Source organism: Vombatus ursinus, unplaced genomic scaffold, assembly GCF_900497805.2.
Source record: "Vombatus ursinus unplaced genomic scaffold, bare-nosed wombat genome assembly UNPS02014786.1, whole genome shotgun sequence".
NCBI classification, from domain to species: Eukaryota; Metazoa; Chordata; class Mammalia; order Diprotodontia; family Vombatidae; genus Vombatus; species Vombatus ursinus.
The window spans coordinates 36,843,940-36,869,542 of NW_020954564.1; the positions used below are offsets into that span (position 1 = coordinate 36,843,940).

Below are 25,603 nucleotides of genomic sequence, written 5' to 3' on the forward strand. Positions count from 1 at the left end.
GAGGAAAATGTAAATTTATCGGAGGACTACAGAAGGGCTGTTTGGCAATCTAAGCAGGAACCTGGAAGCAGGAGAGCAGGGTATCGCTTGTCGGTTCAAAGAATGAAGCACTCTTTGCCAAATGGCTTCTAATACAATTGACATTTCTGAGGTTATACTGAAAATGAATTTCCTCTACCCTCAGACCAATAACCTGAGAGCCAATTCTAGTATTCACCTCAGATTCCCTCTTGCTGCCTGTAAACACAGTACATGCGGATAGTACGGGACATTCAAAACCCAATCTCCTCTATCTCGCCAGCTCTTCTATTCTGGACACTGGGAAACATGCCTTGTTTCAAACACGCAGGAGGTATTGGGCTATGTTTTTAACTTTTCCCAGTGCTTTATTGCACAGTATTTAAAAAAAAAATCCATGCTTAGTAACCATGTATACATGGCTATAATGGTAATAACATTATTGCACACATTTACCACAGTCCTGTGTTAGAGATGACATTTAAACGGAACATTTCTGAAAGTTTTTATTCTCAAGTAAACATTTTTTTTCATTCTCCCCCCTCCATTTCTTTCTTTATTATATAACTCACAAGAAATTTGTTATAGGCCTATAGAATTCAGAACTGGGATGAACCTCAGAGATCATTTTACACATGAGGAGACTGAGACTTAGAGACAGCTAGTAAATGAGAGGCAATAGGGTAGAGTGGAACGAACACTGACCTTGGAGTCAGAGGACTTGAGTTTAAATCCACATCTGACATAGCTGATTACTTCTGCAATCTTAGACAAATCACTTAACAACTCCGGACCTCTCTAAAACAAAGATTTTGGACCGAATAGCCTCACAGGCTCCTGCCAGCTCAGAACTAGGATCCTGTGAAAGAGCAAAGCTAGGATTTGAGCCGGAGGCCTTTGACATCCGAATCTAGTGTTCTTTCCACTGTCCATCCAACACTGCTTCTCGTATGAGTGGTTTGGGGTTTCTGCTGTTTAGAACCTCGCTTCTCACTGTTTGATCACATTGGAGGAGAGAGTACAAGGAACAGGTATATCCCATCCTATCCCAATCTATCCCTATTTCCTATTAGGACTGTGGTTTGGTTTGATTCTGGTCCGGTTCATATCTGTGAAATCGTTACTATAAAGAACTTCCTGTGTGTAAACTCCCTCTACTCATTTATTAGAGAGAGTTGGCTAGAACATTAAGAGGTCAAGTGACCTGCCTATGGTCACACAGCTGGTATGTATCAGAGACAGGGCTTGAACCCAAGTCTTCATGACTCCAAGGTTGGCTGTCTATCCATTCTTCCATGCTGGCTCTCTTAGACATGCTTTTTTTGTCTGGGTTCCTGTATGATGTAGTAAATTATCTGGGCTCTGGTTACATCTGCTTGTCTCAATCCAGGCCCTAAAAACAACAGGCTTTGCTTTGATACTTTTACATTTGACCCCTAATCCTTTGATGAGGTTGGAGTCTGATGCAGTGCACCACAAAGGCCATGAGTATATCCTATAACTATATTTTGCTGTAGGCAAAAGCACAGGGCTCCTGGCTCTGACACTAATCTGCTATGTGACTTTGAGCAGGTCACTTCTCTTGTTGGCCTCAGCTTCCTCATCTATAAAATGAAGGCGTTAGACTCAGTAATCTCTAGTTCTAACGTCCTGGGAAGTGAGGGTTGTGCGATTAGAAAACAGATCTTCCTCTGATGCTCTGGCTAATCGTGTCTGAGCTCTCTCTTATTCTTGCTGCACATATGTCATCAGGAGCATGAGACGTTTCACCAACAATGAATTTACTCTCACTCACTTATCATCTCTTCTTTCAAAGTGCTTGACAGCTTCCTTCCCAATGGATGGCTGGACATTCTAGAAAGCAGAAAAGTATACAGGTGTTCCAAAGTAGCAAGAACACAGTTGTAAGTTGTTTTATTCAATAGTTAGAGCTCAGAAAAGAAAGAAGACTATGAGTGGTAGGGTAGAACACACAGGTTCAAATTCAGCTTCTGTTACCTCTTGCCTGTGAGAGTTTGGGCAGATCATTTAATCTGTTTCCTCATTTTTAAAAGGAAGAGGTTGGACTAGATGGTCTAAGGTGCCTCCCAGCTTGACTATTCTCGGGGAATTTATTATTTTCATTTATTTATTTATTTTTGTTATTCCTTTAGCACCTAGCACAGGACCTTGTATGTTTTGGGGTGGTGGGGTTAAGACCTGTGATTTTCATAGCATTGGAATTCCCTATGAGACAATACCAACCAGTGCAGTTGGTGATTTATAGTCTTAGGGCCACTGAGATTTGAAATGACGTGACCAAGGTCATACAGGGAAGTTTGTAGAATTGGGTTTCAAACCCAGGGCTTCTCACTCCAAAGCCATTACTCTTTCCACTACATGGCATTGCCCTTTGCACACAGGTACATATATTATAAATGATTGCTGAATTAAATTATAAAGTCCCTTCCAGTGCTGATAATCCATAATCCTACAAATAAGCAGAAAAAAATCCTAAATGAGATCCATAGTTTTTACATCCTGGGGTGGTGGAAAGAGCATTGGCTTTGGAGTGAGAGGACCTGGGTTTGAATATTAGCTTGGCTACTCACTACCTGCGTGTCCTTGGCCAAGTTACTTTACCTCTCACTTTCTCAGTTTTCTCATCCATAAATTAATCACTGAGGTCCCTTCCAGTTCTAAATCTGTGACTCTGTGACCAGGAAGGTATGTTGCAAATTAAACAACCATAAAAGACTTTGAGGTTCTTGAATAAAAGATTGTAAGGTGAACATCTTGTAGTGGGGGTAGAGGGAGAGGGAAAGGGACTAGGCTATGAAAATTACAAGAAACCTGAATAATTCCCCTGGTGAGACAGAGGATGTATATGCCACATGTAATGAATTACGGTCTAGGGTATGGGGGTGGGGGTGAAAATGGAGGTCACCTGGAAGCTATGGAGAAATCAGTCTCTCACTCAAGAGTGAGCTGATTTCATGAAGTATTCTCTATGATTATCAGAACCATGGTACTCCTCAGGATAACTTACACCCTTCCATCCATATCCCAAGAATCACACACGGTTTCCATAGAAAATGATACCCTAAACAAAGATATTTCTAAGACCTTCAGAAAACAGATAGAGACAAAAGTATGTGTGGGACGGTGGGGATGGAGAAGGAGATGCTGATTATAGCTGACCCAAAGAAAGATGTTAATTATTTTAAGATTAAAATCTGTGATATGCCTTTGGCCATAGTAGGTGATAATACAAATCTGTACGCAAACAAGAAACTCATGCTTGCTTAGCAAGGAATCATGAAGGACCAGCCATGGATCACAGATCAAGACCCAGAAAGGACCCTAGAGGCCATCAAGCCTAACCTCTTTCTTTTTACAGATGAGTAGACTGAGGCCCCAGGAGGTTAAGAGACAGTAAGTAGAAATTACTGTGCTTTGAAACCAGCTCCTGTGCCTTAAAACCCAGGATTCTTTCCACTGTAGGTGATCCATTCTGCCAGCAGACACCATGGTACCCATTAGAAGCGACAGAATGTTTGTTACCAGGCAGCAGCTATAGGGATAGAAGAACCTGACAGACTGGAGTGTAGGAGAAGTGTTCACCTAAGAGAAGCTTTCAATAGGCCATCTGGAAGGATGAGGGGAAGGCAATTTGGGATTCTGTAATGCATCCGGCCCATTCCAGGAATCACAAAAAGGTTTACTGTAATGGTGTTTTCACCTTTAAAAGCGATAGTGTGCAAACTACCTCGATATCCTCCCCTACACACATACACACATACACCACACACCATCCCCTTCCCAGTTTGTTGATTAATGCTGAAGCTGTTGTGTATTTGTAACACTGTAGGCAGATAAGCAGGCATTGAGGTACGGGGAGGGAGTATAGGGGAGAAGTCATGTGGTTACTATGTTGCTGAAAGGCCCACAAAGAAGTATAATTGCCCTTAGGTCTGCCCAGAAAGAGCCATGAAGCTTAGAAAATCATAGCATAATATGGAAATAAGTTTTGCATGACTTCACATGTATAATTGATATCAAATTGCTTGCCTTCTCAAGGAAGGAGGAGAGGCAGGAAGAAGGGAGAGAATTTGGAACGTAAAATTTGAAAAAAAAATGAATGTAATTTTTTTGTTACGGGGAAATATTTAACAAAATAAATGAAAATACATTAAAGGGGGGGGGAGAAGAAAATCATAGCATTTCAAGACCCAAGTTTGAATAATTTAGGGGGAACCTCCACTCCAACTGCCTCATTTTCCTGAGGAAAAAATGGAGGCTCAGAGAGGATGTGAATTTCCATATGGTACCACAGCCACGCGGTGGCAGAATCAGGATTCCTGATTCCTTTGCTTGTTGTTTTCCCCTTCGTGAAAGAGAAGCACCATTTTTCTTTGTCCTCTACACCGTTAGCAATAATAGAAGCTGGCATTTATATAGTCCTTTATGGTTTGCAAATGAAAGTTTACGAAGCTTGTGTGGGATAGTGGAAAGAGCACTGGACTGAGATTGAAGAAACTTGGATTTCACTCCTGCTACTATTTATTAGCTGTGTAATCATTAACAATAACAACAGCAATCATAATAGTATCTATCATTGATATAACACTTTAAAGTTTGCAAAGCACTTTGCAAATATTATTTCATTTTATTCTCAACAACTCCAGGAGATGGGTGCTATTATTATTCCTTCTTTACGAATTAGGAAACTGAGGTAGATAGAAGTTAAGTGACTTGCCCAAGGTCACACAGCTAGGGAATTTCTGAGGATGGATTTGAACTCAGGTCTTCTTCCTCCAAATCCAACACAATCTCCTTCAGAACCTAGCTACCTCAAACAAATCATATAACTTCAATGAACTTGTTTTCCTTCTCTGTAAAATGGGGACAATAATAGCGTACTCTTTTCCCCATATGGCCAAAGTGAAGAAAACACTTTATAGACTGTAGAATATTATAGAAATGTGAGCTCTTATGAACCAATCCTGTACTTTTTGAGCCTAGTGTGGATGGCTACTCAATGAGTAGCCTATTGGTAACCTATCACCACTTTCTAGAAAATTCTCCTCAGATCTTTCCATTATCATATTCCCAAGGAATACACTTAATTCTCAGGTCCTCACTTAAGTTATACTGGTTTGAAATTCCCATAGTAGAATCCAAGTTAGGGTTTAGTCTCTCTGCTGCAAATTTGATTTCAGGGCCAGCTTTGTCCCATATTATGCTGAGGTCTGCAAACCTTTTAAGGTCTGTGGGCCAAACTCAGGGTAAACCTGAGCCAAGTTTCCAGGAAAATTGGGGACGATTTTTGGTTTCTGAGAGAAACCAGGAGAATCTTGGGGACTTGGGGTCAGTGAGAGTCTGGGGTTTGCTAATGTCTGAGCTACAAAGCTTATAAGGAGAGAACCCTCGTGAACCCATATAAACCGACATGAGTTCACACAGAACCTTTGGGATTCAACGCCATGAAGTTCCCTGCAGCTGTGTGTTTAGGAAGGCCACCCTATGCTCCAATGCCAGACACATTTCGACTAGTAATACTGCCGAGTGACCATACTTCCTGGACCTTCTCCTGTTGGCCTGTGGGAGTTAGAGCAAGAGGCCCCCTTCTCTCTCAAATCCTGTTTCCTCTCAGCTGTTTTATAATCATAGAATCATAATCATAAAATGTTGGAGCTGAAAAGAGGTCAAATTCAATACCCTAATTTTACTTTTATGGCTACTAGTCACTCTTATAAGACATTTAAAGTTTACAAAATCTTTCCTTACAATAACACTGTGATCTGGGTAGTATAATTATTACTGTCCCCATTTTACAGATGAGGAAACAGAAGCCCAGACATGCCCATGACTTGTCCATCCACATTCATACAACTAGCTAGTTCTATAATCCTGCTTGCAGGTCAATGTTGTAATCCTATAGTCCACGCAAGTAGCCTGCAGTTCTATGGGGCACCATGGTATAGTATTTCTTATAGAATTGTGAGAATCAAATAAGATTGTTGTTGTTGTATTGTTCTGGTCATGCCTGACTCTCCATGATCCCATTTGGGGTTTTCTTGGCAAAGATATTAGAGTGGTTTGCCATTTCCTTTTCCAGCTCATTTTACAGATGAGGAACTAAGGCAAACAGGATTAAGTGACTTGCCCAGAGTCCCACAGTTAGTACATATTTAAGGCTGGATTTGAATTTGAGTACTCCTGACTATGGGTTAGTGCTCTATCCACTGTGCCACCTCAAATAAGATGATTTATATAAAATACCTTCCAAACATTAAAGCAATATACAAATGTCAGCTATTATTATGGCTCCTATATGTCACCAATGTTTCTGCTTTTCCACCATGTTCATCCTGGGAAGATTCATACAATAAAATGGTTTCATGCAGCCAGCAGAACAGACTTGAGATGAAGTATGGTTCCCCTGGCATAGGTTGGGCATGATGCTTCCCAACCTAATTCAAGTCACAGAATCACAGAGGAAGAGACCTCAGTGGTCATTGAGTCCAACCCACATATGAAGGAATAGCCACTATCACATCCCTGCCAAGTGGTTTTCTAGCTTCTGCCTGAAGATTGCCAAGGAGGAAAAGCTCACCTCCTCTGACATTAGATGCCAAGTTAGGTCATACCGTTGTTTCTTTCTTCACCTTGGTTACAGCTTTATTACACAGTTTAATTTAAAACCTATAACTGAACTCTGATCACCCTTTTAAAACAGTCTAAGGAAATTATTAGGTATCTAACTATGCTGAATTTCCCATTCATTAAGGGGAAGAAGGCATCTACATCTCTTGGAAGTCTCAACTCTTTGTTACTTTCATGTTCTTCCTACTGTCTCTTTCATTTTTACTTTCTTTCTATACTTAATTATTCTCTGTATACAGTAGGTACTAAATAAATATTTTAATTAACCAGCTAAGCTTTTTGTTGTCCATGTCCAACCATAGGAGGTAGACAAGGTAGGATAATCTTCTCCAAAGTAGGAAATTGGATCAGAGAGGTTTAATGAATAAGAAGCAGTTTGTTGGGGATGGAGATGGCCATGGTTGCTCATTTAATTTTTCAGGGACCCACTTCCCCTTTGCCCCCATTCCCACCCTCAACTTGTGTAAAACAAGGCAAACTTCCCTTGCCTTCTTAGGAAATCCCAAGGGGTTGACTGGGTTGTTGGTTTGATCAGTGTAAAAGGCATTATACAAAGAGAAACTGTTATTACAAATCCAGGCAATTATATTTGTGGAAAAAATAATAATTGTGTACTAGGAGATGGGCTAAGAAGCATTCAAAGTAACTCCCAGAAAGTTTATTTGGATTTCTATAAAGAGAGTAGCCTGTGTGAAAAATGAAGGGGATAACTGAACCCTCCTTTTTTCTATTAGAACCTATGCTCCTTGAAGACACCAGTTAAGTTTTATCTAAACTTTGTTATCTTCCCCTTCCCTGGTGGCCCAGTCTATAGAGTGATGGGCTGAGATACAGGTTGATTCGAGTTCAAATCTGACCTCCAACTAACCCTGGACAAGTTGTTTACCCTCTGCTTGCCTCAGTTTCCTCAGTTGTAAAATGGGGATGGCAAGAACACCTACCTCAGAGTTGTTGTGAATATCAAATGAGATAGTATTTGTTAAAAGAAAAAAAAGACGCTTAGTGCAGTGCCTGGCACATAGTAAGCACTATAGAAATGCTCCATGAAGGCAGGGACTGTTTTGTTCCTGCCTCCGTATCCCCATAACCTAGTGTAGCATCTGGCATTTAGTAGATGCCTAATGAAAATGTGTTGATTGATTGTTTGCACTCTGTCTCCCAGGGTCGTGGAAGCAATGTGATTCATTGCCGAAAAGATGGCACTTGGAGTGGGTCATTTCACGTCTGCAAAGAAATGCATGGCCAGTGTTCCCTACCTGATCAACTCAACAGCAACCTCAAGTTGCAGTGTTCCGGTGGCTATGAAATAGGTATGAGGTGGAGGGGTGGTGGTGGTGCTATGGACATGTATGGAAACCCTCCCCCAGCGGGATTGGTCACGTGAAATAGAGATGGGATAGGGATGGTGGTGTTGGTGGCATACCCTGGTGGGATTAAGCCCAGTACTTGAGGAGCATAGTTCCAACCTGGTGCACCTCAGGACACACCTTTGAATGCCCGTCATCCAAAGTGATCCAAAGGATCACTTTGTCTTAGAAAGCTTCTCATTTGAAGTCTTTCCAATATTTGTAATTCCTTCTAAGTATATGCCTTCTCAGACTCCATATTTCTACATTTTTTTCCTGATAATGTTTAAAGACCCAGAATAAAGTCCTATGTAAACGAATCAAAGTTAAGTAATACGGGAATCAGAGTTGAAAGGTCTGCACTCTGGTCCCTACTTTAGCCACTTGCTGAATGATCTTCAGCAAGTCACTTAAACCTCTCTTAGTGTATTTCCTTGTTTGTAAAAGGAAAATAGTATTTGCATCACCTATCTCTCAAGGCTGATGTGAGAAAACTGCCTTGCCAACCTCAAACCTCCAAACCTTTGGGTCTTGGAGAACAGAAATATAGAATCTTAGGTTATAGAAGGGAACTTTGGGATGATCTAATCTAACTTGCCACCCAGGACAGGATTCAGCATCCCTGACAGGCAGCTCTCCAGCCTCTGCTTGAATTCAGTGAAGTCATACCTGTCTGTGTATTGGCAATGAAGAGTAGAGTCACTAATTAAGGATGATGAAAAACTTGGAGAAGAGGAAGTACTTTTAATTTGGATAAAGCAAATATACAAGCTTGCAGGGACGTGGAATACACTCTAACTTAGGACATCTCCCACCCTCCCAGAACCTTGTGGGCGGGTAGATTCGAACTCCCCATCACTGACTCTTACTTGATCTGAGCCTCAGTTTCATTATCTATAAAAAGGGAAAGTAGGGGTAAGAAAGAAGGGGGAATAATGCTCACACTGGGCAGCTAGGTGGCACAGTGAATAGAATGCTGGGCCTGAAGTCAGGAAGACTCACCTTCCTGAGTTCAAATCTGGCCTCAGACACTTACTACCTGGGTGACCCTGGGCGAGATACATAACCCTGTTTGCCTTAGTTTCCTCATATATAAAATGAGCTGGAAAAGCAAATGGCAAACCACTCTGGTATCTTTGCCAAGAAAACCCCAAATGGGGCCATGACTAAAATGACTGCAACAACAACAACAATGGTCACACTGTCTTCCTCACAGGCATTTTGTGAAGAAAATATTTTGTACGTATTCAAAAGCTCTAGAAATATGAGTAGTTGTTGTTATGATATTCATCATCATAACATAGTTTCTTGCCCTGTTTGGCATTTTCTTTCTCAAAGAAAGAAAAGAAAAATATTTGCATGATGTTCAACATTTCAGTTTTTTTTTAAACTGCCCCTTCCCACCCCCTTCCCCTACCCAAGAAATTTTTTTATGATCTAAAAACTTGAGAAGCAGGAGGCAGAGAAAGCCAGTCACTAGCCTCATTTCTCCTCCTGCCCAACACTCTTTCCCTTGGCCTTGGACCTGCTTCTTATGGATCTGAAACCCTCAGCTCAAATCTATTTGCCAAAGAGCTCTTTGGTGCCTGGTGCAGGGCGAATCTGATCTAAGGTCACCTTGGACCCCATCCAAGAGTCCAAGAGAGAGGCATTTCCTAAAGGACCCAGGGCACCTCATTACAAGCCATCCTCAAGCAGGAGAAGGCCCCACAGCATGGCCCCTTGGGGCAGGAGGCGGAGTAATATTGAGGCTCCAGTGAATTTCAAAACTGTCGTAAGTCATCAGAAAACTGCTGCCGTTCATTCTCTAGGGGAGGAGAGGCAGGAACCTGGATGAGATCACCACTCTGTAATGATGCCAATTACTACTCATATATCAAAACAATGCAGACCTGTTCCTTAAGCAGAAATAGCTAACTGGGATGGGAGGAGGGGAGGCAAGAGAGGGGAGGCAAGGGGAGTTGGAGGGAGAGAAAATGCATATAAATATATCTGCAGGCACAGAGCTGGTATCACATCTAATTTGACAATGCTTTTTACCCTTGAGATAAGATGACCTTTGTTTACCTCTAAGAGGTTGCCTCTTTTTCAAGAGAACAGAAGTCGCAACCCCCTAATTCTCATCTCAGGAATCTGTCTGCCTTGGAAAATCTCCCCCAGAACGGGATCTTAACAAGGCACAAACACTGAATGGTTTATGCCTGAAATACGTTTTCCTTTTTATTTTCTTAAGATCCTTCTTTTTGACTCTCCTTTTTTGTCTCTTCTCTCATTTCACTTGTGACACTACTCTCTTACTTGTTTCTAACCCTCTCTCCTTTTCTGCCCCACTGCCTTCTGTTTCTTTCTCTATTTTCTACCTTCTCTTCCATTTTTTTCCAGTCCCTGTTCAGTCAGACGCAAGGTCTTAAGTTCATATTCTCAGTTTATAAATCCATAAATGGTATGAGTTGGATGAGATTTTGGAAACCATTTAGTATAACCTACTCACTTTATAGGCAACTAGGTGGCACAGAGGATAAAGTGCCAGGCCTGAACTCAAGAAGACTTGAGTTCAAATTTGGCCTCTAGCTGTGTGACCTTAGGCAAGTCACTTAACCCTGTTTGCCTCAGTTTCCTCATCTGTAGAATGAGCTGGAGAAGGAAATGGTAAACCACTTTAGTATCTTTGCCAAGAAAACTCCAAACAGGGTCATGAAGTATTGGACACAACTGAAAAACAACTGAACAACAATAACAACTCATTTTACAGATGAGGAAACTGAGGCACAGAGGCTCTCTCAGGGCTCTTTCACACAACTAGACTTAAAACCAGAATCTCTGACTCCTAGTCAGTGCTTTCTTCTACTATATCACATTACCTCTCAAAGCCAAATCACAACACACACACACACACACACACACACACACACACACACACCATACCACAACACAACACATCGCAGACCAGAGAGGGCCTTCTTACCTGGAAGCACCTACAAAATAAACATCCCACAGAGAGGAGCTATTCTCCTTTTTTGTTTTTTTTTGTTTAACCCTTTCCAGCCTGCCAACAATGTAGAGACTATCTGGGCTTTGTTATATTTAGAGGAATATATGTTAGTCAATATTACTAGAAAGAGTAACACAGGCAGAGTCCTAAGGCCTGCGTCTAATCCTGTCCCTATTGCTAGTTGATTGTATAACCCTGGGTGAATCTCTCTATCACTTTTCTATAAAGTGAGGGACTTGAACTACCTAACTTTACGAGGTCTTTTTCAGTTCTTACGTTTTCTGGCATAAGGCCCCTTCTAGCTCTTACATTGTACAATCCACTGGAAAGAGTCACAGTGGAAAGAATTCTCTTTCCTCTCTGTACTTTAAACCCTATCTACACAAATTTAATGGGATCTTCTATGGAAGCTGATAAGCAGCTTTCCCTCACCCCCTCTTCAGAGAGTAGATCAACATAGAATCAACTTAGGTTATAAATGGAGGGGGATTGATTTCCTCATAATGAGAAATGTCAAACATTTGAATGAGCAATTGAGGTAGGTATTTAAAAACATCATGTGTCATCCCTCTTGGGTGTGATTGTGTCCCTAGGACAGAAAGACAGACTAGATAATCTTCCAAAGGGTTTTGTCAGTTCTTGATTCCATGATACTTTGTCCACCATGGAGGATCATTCCCTAGGACATATAGGTTCGATGTTAGGGATGAGAAGACTGAAAAATCATTCTACGTAAGAATGAGTTGAAGGAACTGGACATGAGTAGTATAGAGAAGAGAAAATATAGTGTAGACATGATAAATGACTTGAAGCTTTTACAGGGCTGTCCTGAGGAAGAAGGATTAGACTTATTCTGCTTGGCTCCAGAAGGGTAAAACTGCTTACCAGTGGAAGTGACAAAAAGGCAGATTTGTTGTTGTTGTTGTTCAGTCGTGTCCAACTCTTCATGACCCCATTTGGAGTTTTCTTGGCAAAGATACCAGAGTCATTTGCCATTTCCTTCTCCAGTTCATTTTACAGATGAGGGTACTGAGACAAACAGGGTTAAGTGACTTGATCACTACAACTAGTAAGTGTCTGGGCTGGATTTGAATTCATGAAGATGAGTCTTCCTGACTACAAACCCGGTGCTCTATCCACTGTGCCACCTCGCTCCCCTAATGAGATTACAATCAATCAATCAAATTTGATTAACATTTTGATTCAATGTAAAGATAAAACAACAACTCCTCAACAATTAGATCTGTCCAAAAGTATAATGGACTGCCTTGGGATGAGTTTTTCCCCTACTAGAGATCTTCAAACCAAGTCTGGATGACCCCTTGCTAGGGGTATTGTAGAAGCGATTCAAATCAGGGATGGGTTAGCCTAGAAGCAGCTAGATGGTACAGTGGATAGAGTGTTGAATTTAGAAGAACCTAAGGTTCAATCCTACCTCAGACATTCCCTAGCTGTGTGACCCTGGTCAAGTCACTTAACCTCAGTGTCTGCTTCAGTTTCCTCATCTGTAAAATGGGGATGATAATAACACCTATATTCTAGGGCTCTTAAGCAGCTAAAATGAGATCATATTTGCAAAGTTCTTGGCAAACCTTAAAGTGCTGTATGAGTGTTTTTCATTTCCTTTAAAGTTCCTTCCAGCTCAGATTTTGTGATCCCGTGACGGAGAGGGAAGTACTGGCCTTCCTCAAGGGAAGGGCAAGAGTTTTCCTCCCATTGCTCTGTGGGAGACAGTGTGCCACTTCCCTCCCCCCATCTACCTTGTTCCCCTAGGGGTATTCAGTTCATACAGAAGCCCATTTGTACTACTTGGAGATCCCACAAGAAAAGTGTCTTTGATCAGCATGCTCATGCTGTGGGCGTGGTGGTCAGAACCCTTGTGGGGTGGAGCCATAAGGTTCATCTCCCCATGGAGTGGTAAAGGGCCCTGTTGTGGCTCACCACAGGAATTGTGCTGCCAGAAAGAAAGGGGAGCCTATGTGTGTTCTTATGATGACTGATGAGATGGCAGGAGACCTAACCTGCTCCTCTCTTTGTTTCTTCTCCCTTCTTGTGCCCGGCCGGCTGCTCAGGAGCAGAGTGTGCCACCTCCTGCCTGGATCACAACAGTGAGTCCATCATTCTGCCCATCAACATGACCATACGGGACATCCCCCACTGGATGAACCCTACTCGAGTGGAGGTGAGTGACTATCAGTTTCTAACCTTCTCCACCCCTTGGCTTCCTGGGTTCATTAGCAGAAGGCCAGCCCTGGAGGAGCTTAGCTCTTTGAGCAGAAGAGTAAAGTGAAAAATTATGTGGGGCTACCTGGTGAGATGGCTTGGTGTTTGCTATAAAGTGCACTGGCCTGGGAGCCCTGGAGTCTAATCTGTGCTCTTCCCTTCTCTGATGAAGGGTTTGGATTAAATAACTTTTGTTCTTTCCAGATCTCACATTCTGTGCTTGATATTCTAACAGTCTATGTTCTAAATTCCCTTCCAGCCCTAACATTCTATGATCAAACCTTCTATTTTCTGAAGTTTCTCCCAACCCTAGCATTCTGTGTTTGAACATTTTGTGTTCTAAGGTCTAGCCTAAGTGTCATTCAGCTCTTATATTCTCTGGTTCTCTATAAACTTCTAGAAGGCAAAAGTCTTTCTACATTAAAAAAAATATAACATCTTTCCCAGTACATAATATTGGGCTGGGCACAGAGTAGTGAATATCTACTGATTTGATATAGTCCCTGAATAAGAGAATATCTAGGGAAAAGGGCTTCTGCCTCTGCCCTTTTAAAAGATTCAACTTTGGAGTTTCCAAGTATTCCCACCCCTAAGTAACTCAATCCAGACCCAAGAGCTGAGATGAGGCTGCTCATCTACCACTATCCCTCCCTCCAAGCTCTAAGCTTGTATCTATAGGGATCTGGGCTAGAGAACTGCAGGAGGGGGCCATGGGATTTAGGCCTTTGCCTTCTAACTCTGCAATAAGGAAATGGAGTGGGGCATGGGGGCCTATGGTTTCACATTCTCATTCATTCTCACTTTTTTTCTGGCTTTAAAGTGAGGGTGTGAGCCTTTGGCATGGGAACTGCTCTCTGCCCAATGCAGATTCTCCTTGTGGATAGACAGAAAACCCGATACAGAAGGTGTCCCATTTCTCAAACAAGCTGAGGTGACTAATTCAGATGCCTTACTCAGCACATCATCTACTGTCCTAGGCATTTTTCCCCCTCTGCTCTCTAATGCTCCTCTTTTCCCCTCTCTCTCTCAGTCTCATTCTCCCCCCCCCCCCCAATTGACTTCCTTCTTTACCCTTTCTCTCTCTCCCCCTCCTGGCCATTTCTCTTCTGTCATCATATGAAGCAAACACACGTAAATTCCCAGACAAACACATAGCTCCTCATTACTGTACTCCAAAGCTAGGGCATTCATTCACTGAGCCTCTTCTCATTCTCATCACCCCATGTACCTGAAAGCTTATGTGTCTTTGTGCGTCTCCACTCCCCTTACCTCATATGTTTGTGTATACACACGGATACACACACATGCATGGATGTACGTCTGCACTGAGTACATGTACAGGCAGCATTTCCTGAAGTAGCCTCTGCCCCCACCCCCCAGAATGGAACAACAACTTCCCTGTCCCATGAGTGCCTCCTTCACACCAGACTCTGATTATGTTACTGACCAGGCCAGGCCTGTGTCAGCTTCCTTGGAAATCCTGCCCTCCCCCTCCCCAGCCCTTATCTCTACCAAATGGGCCCCTTTTGAAGCTCTAGGAATTAAAGAGATTTGTTGTAATTTTAGAACAAAATAAAACCAAGGTTTTGAAAGCCTTAAGTTTTACCCCCTCTACCCCAGCCCCCACCCAGTTCTCAGGGCCTGCCCTCCTTTATTGATACCAGTGTTCACAGGGAGTTGTAACGAGTTTTAGACCTCCATGAGTCCCTGGGGGCCTCATTAGCCAGAAGGAAGAAAAAAAAAGTGGTAGAAAAGGGGGTGGGGGGAGGAGGGTGAGAGAGGAGATTGATGATTTCCAGGAATACAGTGGAAAATATGGGTCTGTACTATGCCCTTGCCTCCCCTGTTGTGAGAATATAGAATTGGGGCCATTTCCAGTCCAAAATGTTCCTTAGAATATCGCAGGGCCAAGTTGTTATTCCACTACTAGAGGATGAGGCTGGAATTTCAGAACATGGAGCATAATGGCAAATTAGGAAATGAATTTCTCTCCAGTTGCTTTGAGTTGGCACAGTTCTCAAGGTGAGATAGGGTTTATGGGTATGGATATTGTGGGGAAAAGACTAACCCAGGAAAACCCAGGTTCTAGTTGGCTGTGTAAGCTTAGGCAAGTTAGTTCATTTCTCTGGGCTGCAGATTCATTGGTCACAACTTCCATGGGCCTCAGTTTTCTCATCTGTAAAATGAGGAAGCTGGACTAAATAGAGTTGATGGTCCCTTCCCACTCTAATGAGTTATAATCTATAGTCTAATATGTTTTCTTCTAAGGTCCCTTGTAGTCTGGATATTCTATGTTCTCATGTACCATGTTCTAATATCCCTTCTAGCTTTAACTTAGTATTTCATAATTGTATTTTAAAGGCGACTCCAGTGTTCAGTATCTGGATTGCTTTCGTAATTTGATTTAGCAGATTAGAAGTCACCAAGCCTGCCCTGACTCTCAAGCAATGTGTTCTGTTTTTCAGTTTCATATAAGTTTGTTGTACCAATGGTCTTAATATCTGTGAGACAAGCTAAAATAGGGTTTTCTTGCCTCAAGAAATGAAAATGCCCATGCATTCTGGCATTAGAAATAGCTTTACTCATTCATTCCTTTATTCAACAAGTCATTCAATAAATGTTTATTGAACACCTATGATGTTATCTCTGCTAGAGAGTGTGGGAAGGCTATATAAGACATGGTTCCTGTCCTCAAGAAACCTACAGTTCAATGGGAGAGACTAGACATAAACATATTAAAAGATATATGGCAGACAGTGAATTAATGACAGAACTGAAACTAGAACCTGGGTCTCCTTCCTTCCAGCTCAGTTATCTTTCTCTCTCCATGTCCCTCAATTTCCCTGGCTTCAACCTGGGACCCAGTTTTCCTTGGCTCTTGACCTCCCCTGCATTATCTGCTTCCTTTGGTTCAGCTTCTTCCACACGTTTGTTTTCAAGTAATAAATTAAAAGTGTTGGGGGACAGTTCACAGGAGAGGGGGCATGGGTGAGGTGTTCTCTCCTCCTGTAATGCCTAGGGCAATAAACAGAAGTGTTCTCACTGCCTCTGGTGGTATTCCAGATGTCTGTCTACAGCACCAGAAGCGTAGCTGACTAGCTGACTAGCTGACGTTTGAGGGGCCTGCTCTGCGGTCTCCCTTGCTTGTGGGATAAACAGCCCTGCTGCCTTACCCTTCTTAACTCCCCACCCTTTCTCCATCTGTCCCTTTTCCCGTTTTCCCCCTGCACACAGACAGGCCCTGTAGTGAGACAGGTGGGGCACAGGGAGCCTGAGTAATAGTGGAAAATCCAAGAGTGTCGGAAAGATAAACAGCTGCATGTAGATAGTATAAAAGTCCTTTTTCTGAACCCACGTCAGGTAAACCTCAAATGACAGAAACTGTAAAAACACACTGGAGTTCTCTTGCAGACGGATTAAATTAGCCCTCAAATAAACAGGGGGAGGGGCAGGGACCATCAAGTCCCCACTTGATATTAATCCCTGTGTTTTTGAAGTCTTGAACTATTAGCAAATGCCCCCTTCTAGCCCCTACAAGCACTAGTCCTGAAATGTGATTAATGTCTACTGATTGTTTTCTATAAGAGTGAAAGTAGGCAATTTCCCCCAACACCTTTTGATTTAGAGGAAGAAGGACTGAGTTGGAGTCATGGGAATGAAGAGAGTCAGAAAAAGAGGAGAGGTCCTAGGTTGTTGATTTTACCATGACAACTTGAGAAATAGAATTTAAAGGTACAAGGAACCTTAGTTCTTAGAACTTTAGTTCAACCTCATCATTTTACAATTGGGGCCCAGAGATTAGTGATTTGTAGGGTCATAGATTTAGGGCTGGGAGGCTCCTCAGAGGTCATTGAATCCAACCCCCTCATTTTACTGATAAGGAAACTGGGGCCTAGAGAGATTATGAGGCTTGCCTAAAGTGACACAGATAGGAAATGGAAGATCTTGGATTAGAATTTAACTTGAAAATTCCAATTTCAGTATACTTTCCACTAATTCACCTTAGAAAAGTTGGCGTTTTCTTATTATTAATAACCTCCTTTAAGGTGATGCACTCAGTATAGAACACTGCATGTAATGTCAGATTTGGTAGATGCTTTGGTTGGTTTTGCTAATTTTTTTTTCTTTTTTGTTTATGTGGGGTGTAGTGAGAACAGAATATATTGGCAATGATGGTAATAATAAACAGAAAACAGGTGATAGGGATTAAATCTGTGACATTTAATTTATAATTTAGGAAACTCTGAATCAGTCAGTCAACAAGCATTTATTAAGTGCTCAGTATGTACCAGGCACCACTAAACTCTGGAAATACAAGGATACAAATAGTCCCTGAACTCAAGGAACTTACATTCTAATAGGAGAGACCATAACTAGGTACATATACATACAAGATATGTACAGAGTAAATGGAAGATAATCTGAGAGGGCAAGATACTAGCCGTTGAAGGCAGTGTAGCATAGTGGATAGAGCTGACTTCAGAAATAGGAAGGCCTGGGTTCAGGTACCTGTCAAATACACATACACGCACACATACATATGTACATATAGATATATACACACACATATTCACATGCGTCTGTGTCTTCACATGTGTTGGTATGTATCTGTTCACATATGTGTATAGATATGTACATATGTACACACATATGCCCTCCTACAGCTGGAACACACACACATACACGCACATGTTGTTGCTACTACTACTACTACTACTATACTACTACTATTACTTTTTCCTTAACTCCAAACCAATTAGCACATTGAGGTAAACTTGTTGGGCAATGATACAGGACCTCTTGGAAAATATTTCTGATTCTGTTTCTCTATTACTTAGTGTCTAAGCCTTGGGGGAAAACAAAACAAAACAAAAAAGAAAACAAAAAAATCTCTCTTTCTCTCTCTCCTGGGCTGCCCTCACTTTTGTGAGTGAAATATAGAATTATGACACATTGAGTGAACCACAAATATTAGTTTAATCTTAAGATTTTTGTTATTGCAAGTGTCTGGGCTAATGCATCAAGTAAATGCCAGGAGGGAGACTATGCCTTGGAGAGTCCAAGAGAAAGTCAGGGGATTGAAAATGGTCCAGTCACACAGAAGGGTACCTCATCTGAATTCTCTTGTGTGTGTCTCTCTCTCTCTCCCCCTTTGCCTTCAGAGAGTTGTCTGCACCGCTGGACTCAAGTGGTATCCTCACCCATCTCTGATTCACTGTGTAAAAGGCTGTGAGGTAGGTATCACAGGGAAAAAAAAACCAAAACCAAAAAACAAACTCTCTGTAGCTCTCCAAATAGAAATATTTCTAAAAAGAGTAAGGGATTTGGTGTCAAGCCACCCAAATTTGAATTCCAGATTTACCACTTGCTACCTGTGCGAACTTGGGCAAAAATAGCTACCATTTTGATGGCACTTTAAGGTCTATAAGGTGCTTTGTAAATATCTCATCTTATCCTCACAACTCCAGGAGGTAGGTGCTATTATTATCCCTTCTTTACAGACGAGAAAACTGAGGCAGAAAGACATGAAATGACTTGTCTAGGGTCACAAAGCTAGTAAGTATTTGAATCAGGATTCAAATTCAGATCTTCCTGACTCTAGGTTCAGGCTCTACCCACTGCTCTACCCAGTTGCCTCTCTGACCTAGCTACAAAGTCATTTAACTTCTCCTGTTGCTTTTTTCATAAAACAAGCAAGTTAGGATAGACAGCCCCCAGGCCCTTCTAGCTTGTTTGCTGTGATCTCATCACCTGTCTTCACATGAGGGGGATTGCCAAACTTGTGCCTCTTCAAATGGTCCTCTTCAAGAACAAAGGACAAACAACCACAACAACCACAACCACAACATCAACAACAACAACAAGCCTCTTCAAATATTTGCAGCTCTCTCCTGTAGAAAAGGAAACCTACTTAATCTTTGCGACTGCAGAATGAAGAACCAACACCGATGGATGGAAGTGACAGGGAGGCAGATCTCGGCTCAGTTTAAAGAATTTCTAATATGTTTTCTGGGGTAGGGAAATTCCTGCCATTGGACATATTCAAGCAGAATTTGGATGACTTCTTGTCAGGGAGGGTAGCAGGAAGCCATACTCTTGACCGTCAAAGCCTATTCCAACTCCAAGATTCCCTGATTCTAGTCTTCTCTACGCTGATCCCTCTGGATTCTTGAGGTACAAAAGTTAAACGCTCGCACTATGTCTGTCCTGATAGTTGTTTGTTTTCTTAATCCTCTTTGAAGACATTTCAATGAAGGGTGAATGTTCTACTACCAAGGCTATGGTCCTTGATGGAGAGATATTTATGAAGGGAAACAGAGGTTCTTTGTCAATATAAATAATCGCATTATTAATTGAACATAATGACATGCAACTCCTCTCTTGCTGGGATCATCAGATAGGAGCCTTGACAGCTTTAAAAAGGCTGACCTGATGCTTTCAGGAGAGCTTTCTCTGGTCTATTTGTTTTTGTCACTGAACAGAAACAGAGATACTTGTTCGATCCAGTGGGTCCCCATCTGATCTCAGTCACTTCAGGCATCTGTGGCTGGATGGTTGATCCAGACACTTTGGGTAGGTTGATGTCCTAAATTGTCTAGGGGACAGGTCTCTGATGATAATCTGCAAAAATTCAACCAAATTGCAAATGAGGGGAGGTATAATTCTTCCATAACTTTCAAGAAACAAGATGACTAGAAGTATTGCCTCAAGAGACAATATGGATGTTGGCTTGAGCTTCCATGGGGAGAGGCTATTGGACTAATCAGTATAAGAAGTAGAGATGGTGATTCTTTCAAGGGAGAAATCATTTTTCATAAAATCCTATCAAAAAACTAGTCATATCATCTCTACTTGGTACAAGACACAGAATGATGGTCTCTAAAACCTTACAAGCACATTATTGTACAAATCCTTGTGCAACTCCTAGTTAACCTCTCTGAAGACTGTGATGAATTTTCATCACATCATGTTCCATAGTTCTTTGATGTATATAATGACTCATCAAGATAAACAACTGTAAGTCAACTCTTGTCTCTTCAGAGGCTTTCTTTTGTCCAATTACAGCCATTGTTTTTTGACCAATGAACTCCTTCCTAGGTAGGAATGGTGTGAGGCTTGCTTTGGAGGATTTCAGTACTCTCTCCTTCACCCTTCCTAGATAGTGTATAGAGATCACCAAAAGATCCCACTAAAATGCTCTTCTTATACTATCAAGAGAAAATTATAAAAGATTCCTCTGAATCCCACAGCTACAGTAGCAGGCAAGTTCACTGGATTTGGATTCAGAGGCAGCTTTGTGTAGAGGCCAGAGGAATGGACTTATAGTCGGTAGGATCAGGGTTCAAACTGACTCTTCCTCAGCTACTTAGTAAATGTATGATGCTTAATGAAGCATGATGAAGGCAAGTCACTTAGCCTTTCTAGGCTTCACTTCACTCATTTGTAAAAATGGAAGGAATACAACAATATGGACCACTAACTTCACAGGGTTTTGGGAGGAAAGTGCTTTGTAAACCTTAAAGCTCTATGTTAATATGAGGTATCATCCTCACTGCGAAAAATGTTACTAAAGGCCTCTTTTTAGCTCAAAATTCTGAGATGATATAAAAATATACACTACTGCATTCTCCAGGGGAACACCCTGTGACATCTCAGGGCCAGAGCCCAGATCTCCAGCTTTTGTCATCATTTTTTGCCCAGCCCCTTCACTAGTTCTGCTATGCACCGTGGTACAGAAATGAAAATAACTAGGGAAAGAGTCACCTGGTATACCCACCAGCAACTATGACTAGTCCAGCATTTCAGGAAAATGCCACAGTTATCCAAATGCTTTGTATTTTTTTTTCAGTTTCACATGTATTATTCCCCTCCCTGTCACCCCCTTGCTAAAGAGACTGCTCAATCAGCAGTTTAAGTGCACAATTTGACAGCAGAATTCAATCTCTCCTTTGACTCAGCACTAGTGGCCTCAGGGAGGCCCTCACCTGACCATGCTCTGATTGTTATCTCCCTGGCACAGGGATAAGAGATTACTGCTCTTTTCCTCCCCCAGCGCTGTGATATGTGCCTAGAACAGTGGTGGCCCTGCAGAGCCACTGAGAGACAAAGTGAGCAGGCTAATGAGAGCAGCTGGGCCCCTGTCCCAATACAGCCAGACAGACCAGTCTGGAATTCCTGAAGTCTGATTTTTTTATTTTTTAAAGCTCACCATGTATCTCTTAACTGGTGCTAAAGCTTTAAGATTTTCAGCTTTTCTGGTTGAGAGCTGAGTAACCTTCACTTCACGTATACAAGACAGAGGCTTCCTTGAAAAAGTTATGGTGGCATTTGAAGTGATCTAGAAGTTTAATGTGACACAAGAATGTGAAGTGGCATACAAGAAAGTCCATGTGATCTTAGGCTTCAGGAAGGGGCCCATAGGTTCCAAGAATAAGTTGGGGATAGTCCCCACTACACCCTAGTCAGACCACATTGGGAATATTATGTTCAGTTCTCAATGCCAATTTTAGAAGGGCATTTTAAAACTGGAACACATCCAAGGGTGGGCAGCTAGGATGGGAAAGGTTCTTGAGTTTATGATGTATAGGGATGGTTAAAGGAACTGAGGATGTGCTCCCCAAAGATTTAATGACACTGTCGGAGGAGTTCCCTCTCCTCCCCAATTCCATACTTCTAATCATCTCAACATCATCATCTATTCTTTCCTTCTTTACTCCAATCTCTAATGCAGAGGTGCCTCCTTCTTCTTGCTAAGATCGATCTCTTTATTAGTGTCCTTGGTTACATCCCCTCCCTTTTCTTCCAGAAGTTTACCTCTTCAATCATTCTTCCCTCCCCCTTCTCTTTGTTTTTCTTTAATTTTTTTTAATTAATAATAATCTATTTTCTCTCCTTTATATCACTTTCTCCCCCACTGGAAAAAAATCAAAAAAAAAAAAAAGCAACCCTTACAACAATATACATTTTAAGCAAAATGATTCTCATATTTTCCATGTCCCAAAATCTGTGTGTTATTCTACATGTTAGTCCCAAACCTCTCTTTTAGGAGGTGGGAGTCTTCTGGAATAATGTTTAATCACAGTTTTTAAGTCTTTCAAAGTTTTGTTTTGTTTTGTTTTTTATAATGTTACTATTATAGTATAAATGGTTCTCGTGTTTCTGCATCAATTCATAAAAATCTTCTCAGGTTTCTCCAAAATCTTCTCATGTCATTTATCGTAGTACAATAGTATTTTACTCTATTTATATACCATAATTTGTTCATTCATTTTCCCCAGTTGATGGCCATCCCCTTAGTTTCCTCTTCTTTGCCACCACGTCCTTTGCACAGCTGCCAAACTGATATTTCTAAAGCACTGGGATAACCATAGAACTCCACTGCTTAAAAGATTATTGATTGACCCAAAAATAGCAGGAGGGTGGTACAAACATGGATGAAGATGCTGCAAAAAAGGCTGAAAAGGATTCATCAGAGAGGTAGGAAGGCAATTATGACTAAGTAGTGTCACAAAAACCTAGCTTCAGTGACTTCTTATTACCACTAAGGTACAAAACAAGCTTCTCCTTTACATTTAAAACCCTTTACTGTTTGGCTTTAGCTTATCTTTCCGGGATCATAATGCTTTATTCCCCCTCACGTACTCTTCATTGATTTATTGACTTATTGGTCCCCATCCATGACATTCCACCTCCCTACTCAGGACCTTTTTACAAGCTGGACCCCATGCCTAAAATGTTCTCCCTGTTCACCTTAGCCTCTTGGAAAGCCTAACTCACTTCAGAGCTTAGCTCAAGTACCACATCCTTTAAGAAGTCCTTTCTTTGGAAAATGAAGGAACTAGTTATTTCTAGTTCATTTTACTTCAGGTGAGCTAGATTTTCCTCCCAGTATAAAAATATTCTTAGATACTTTATTTGACGTACATAGGGTAAATCTGGAAACAACTTACAAGTTTTAATGAAAGGAGGAATAGTTGACTAAATTCTCATATAGCAATGGAAGGGCATGGTGCCATAAAATGGCAAATATGAAGAAACATGGAAAGAACTGTATGAAGCAATGCCATTTTTATTTCCTTTCTTTTAATAATATATTTTGTTTTTTATATATCATATAAAACCCTAATATGACTGATACGTTGATTGTACAAACAAACAGACCTGTCTTTGAATTCCTGGGCATTCAAAGGCAAAATTTACATTTTTAAAAGTTGCATCTTTTTACAAATAATTAACATAACATTTTCTCCACCAAGTTTGGCCTTCATTGTCATTTCTTTAGCTGATTCCTCATTGGTATCAGAGTATAAACCCCAAAAGCATAGTATCGTGAGGAAAGTATTATATCTAAAAGTTAGATGACCTGGTTTTGAATCTGAGCCCCTCTGCCACTTACTAACCTTTTGACTATAAGCAAGTCACAACTTTTCTGAGCTTCAATTTCTTTATCTATAAAATGCAAATAACAACAAACCATATAGTGCCTGCCTCACAGGGGTATTGTGCAGAAAATAGATGGATCACAGATTTAGAACTGGAAAAGATATCAAAGATCATCTCCCCCACACTTATTTTATAGGTAAGGGAATGGACACATAGAGATTAAATGATTTATCCAAAGTCACATTGGTAGTAAGTGGCAAAACAAGTGTTAAAAACCTAGGTCTTCTAACTCTAAATCCAGTAGTCTGTCTACTGCACGTTGATTTGTAAACAGTCATTACAAAAATGGGGATAGCTATTATTATAAAATGGCTGATCTTCTACCAACCCATCTACTTTCATTCCCAGGATAGGTCCAGGTATGCAGCTCTTTTGCTAACCTAATATATATTAGGTCATAAGCAGGCCTCCTTAGGGGAAAAGGGAACTGAAGCCCTTATTGATTGGCTCTAGTGCATCTGGTATAATATAAACTTAATAACGCAATCATAGACTAGTTGTCCTATCACACAGCCACACACACTCACATGAGCTCTGAGTTCTGAATAGCTTCTTAGCTCATCCTTCCTTAGAGAGATTTCTAGGGGAAAAGTCAATCCTTGTTCTTCCTTTAGACATCAAGAGGGAGGTGGTGAAAAGGAACCTGGTAGTACTAGGCCCTGGGAGACTTGGGGGAGGAAAAAGTGGGGTCAACAAGGTTAATGAGAGCCTAGCCACTTCACGAAAACCCACAGAGAGATTTCGAATATAGCCATAGGAACCAAGGCTGCCTCTTTAGATGAGTTCACTCTAAACATTAGAACAAGGAAGTAAGCTCACAGAACCTAGAATGTTAAATGTTAGGATGTTAGAACTAAAAACATGGAATATTAGAGCTGGAGTAGACCTCAGAACATAAAGCAGTGTTAGAGTTGGAAGGGATTCAATGGAATGTTAGAGGTAGAAAGGATTTTACACCATGGACTATTAAAACATAAGATCAGAGAGGGGAGCAAATAAGTATTTACATAGCAACTTCTATGTGCCAGATACTGTGCTAAGCACTTTACAAATAGTGTCTTATTTGATCCTCACAATAACCCTTTGAGGTAGGTGCTATTATTTTCATTCTCATTTTACAGTTGAGGAAACTGAGGCAGATAGAGTTTAAGTAACTTACTGAGGTTCGCATAGCCAGTTAGAGTCAGAAGTCAAATCTGAACTCAGGTTTTTCTGGCTTCAGGCTTACCTCTCTATCCTCTGTGCCATCTAGCAGCTCTGAGATCTGGTGTAGGAAGGAACTTCAGAGGTCATTTAGTCCAACTCCCTCATTTTGCAGATGAGGAAACTGAGGCTCATGGAGACTATGTGATTTACCCAAAATTATGCAGGTAATAAATATCAGAGTGAATAAATATCAGTCAATGTTCTTCCCATGGTACCACATACTTCCCTATAATGGCAAGGGTAGGACTGATAGGATGGCACACGACAAAGATTCTTAACTTGGGATTCATGAACTTTTTTTAAAAAAAAATTTTAATAACTGTATTTCAATATTCCCTACAAGAATCCTATGTATTTTATGTATTTTAAAACATTATTCTGAGAGGTACATAAACATACAACACACACACACACACACACACACACACACACACACACACACACACATGGTTAAGGACTCCTGGATAATGGAAAGAGCTTTGGTTATGGAAACAAAGAATCTGGATTCAAATTCTGCCTAGGACAGTACTTGTGACCTTGGTCAAGTCACTAAGGCATCCTTGGCCTCAGCTTTATCTGCTATGAGATGAGGAGGATTGGACTAGGAAACCTTGAAAGCTCCTTCAAGTTTTGAATCTTTCGACCCCTAAAATGTAGAATTTTAACATGAGTTTAAGGGACCTTGGAGGTCATCCAAGCCAACCCTCTTGTTTTATATTTGAGGAAA

The 25,603-nt window shown here is 41.2% G+C and overlaps 1 protein-coding gene across 1 annotated transcript in view; it reads left to right on the plus strand.

Annotated features, from left to right (window-relative positions):
- LOC114046870 (pappalysin-1-like) overlaps positions 1-25,603 on the plus strand; it is a 280,259-nt gene that overhangs the window by 240,761 nt on the left and 13,895 nt on the right. Inside the window, exons 18-20 of the mRNA XM_027867446.1 lie at positions 7,829-7,976; positions 13,077-13,186; positions 18,390-18,461. Of these exons, the coding sequence (XP_027723247.1) occupies positions 7,829-7,976; positions 13,077-13,186; positions 18,390-18,461 (330 nt within the window). The remainder of the gene's footprint in view (positions 1-7,828; positions 7,977-13,076; positions 13,187-18,389; positions 18,462-25,603) is intronic.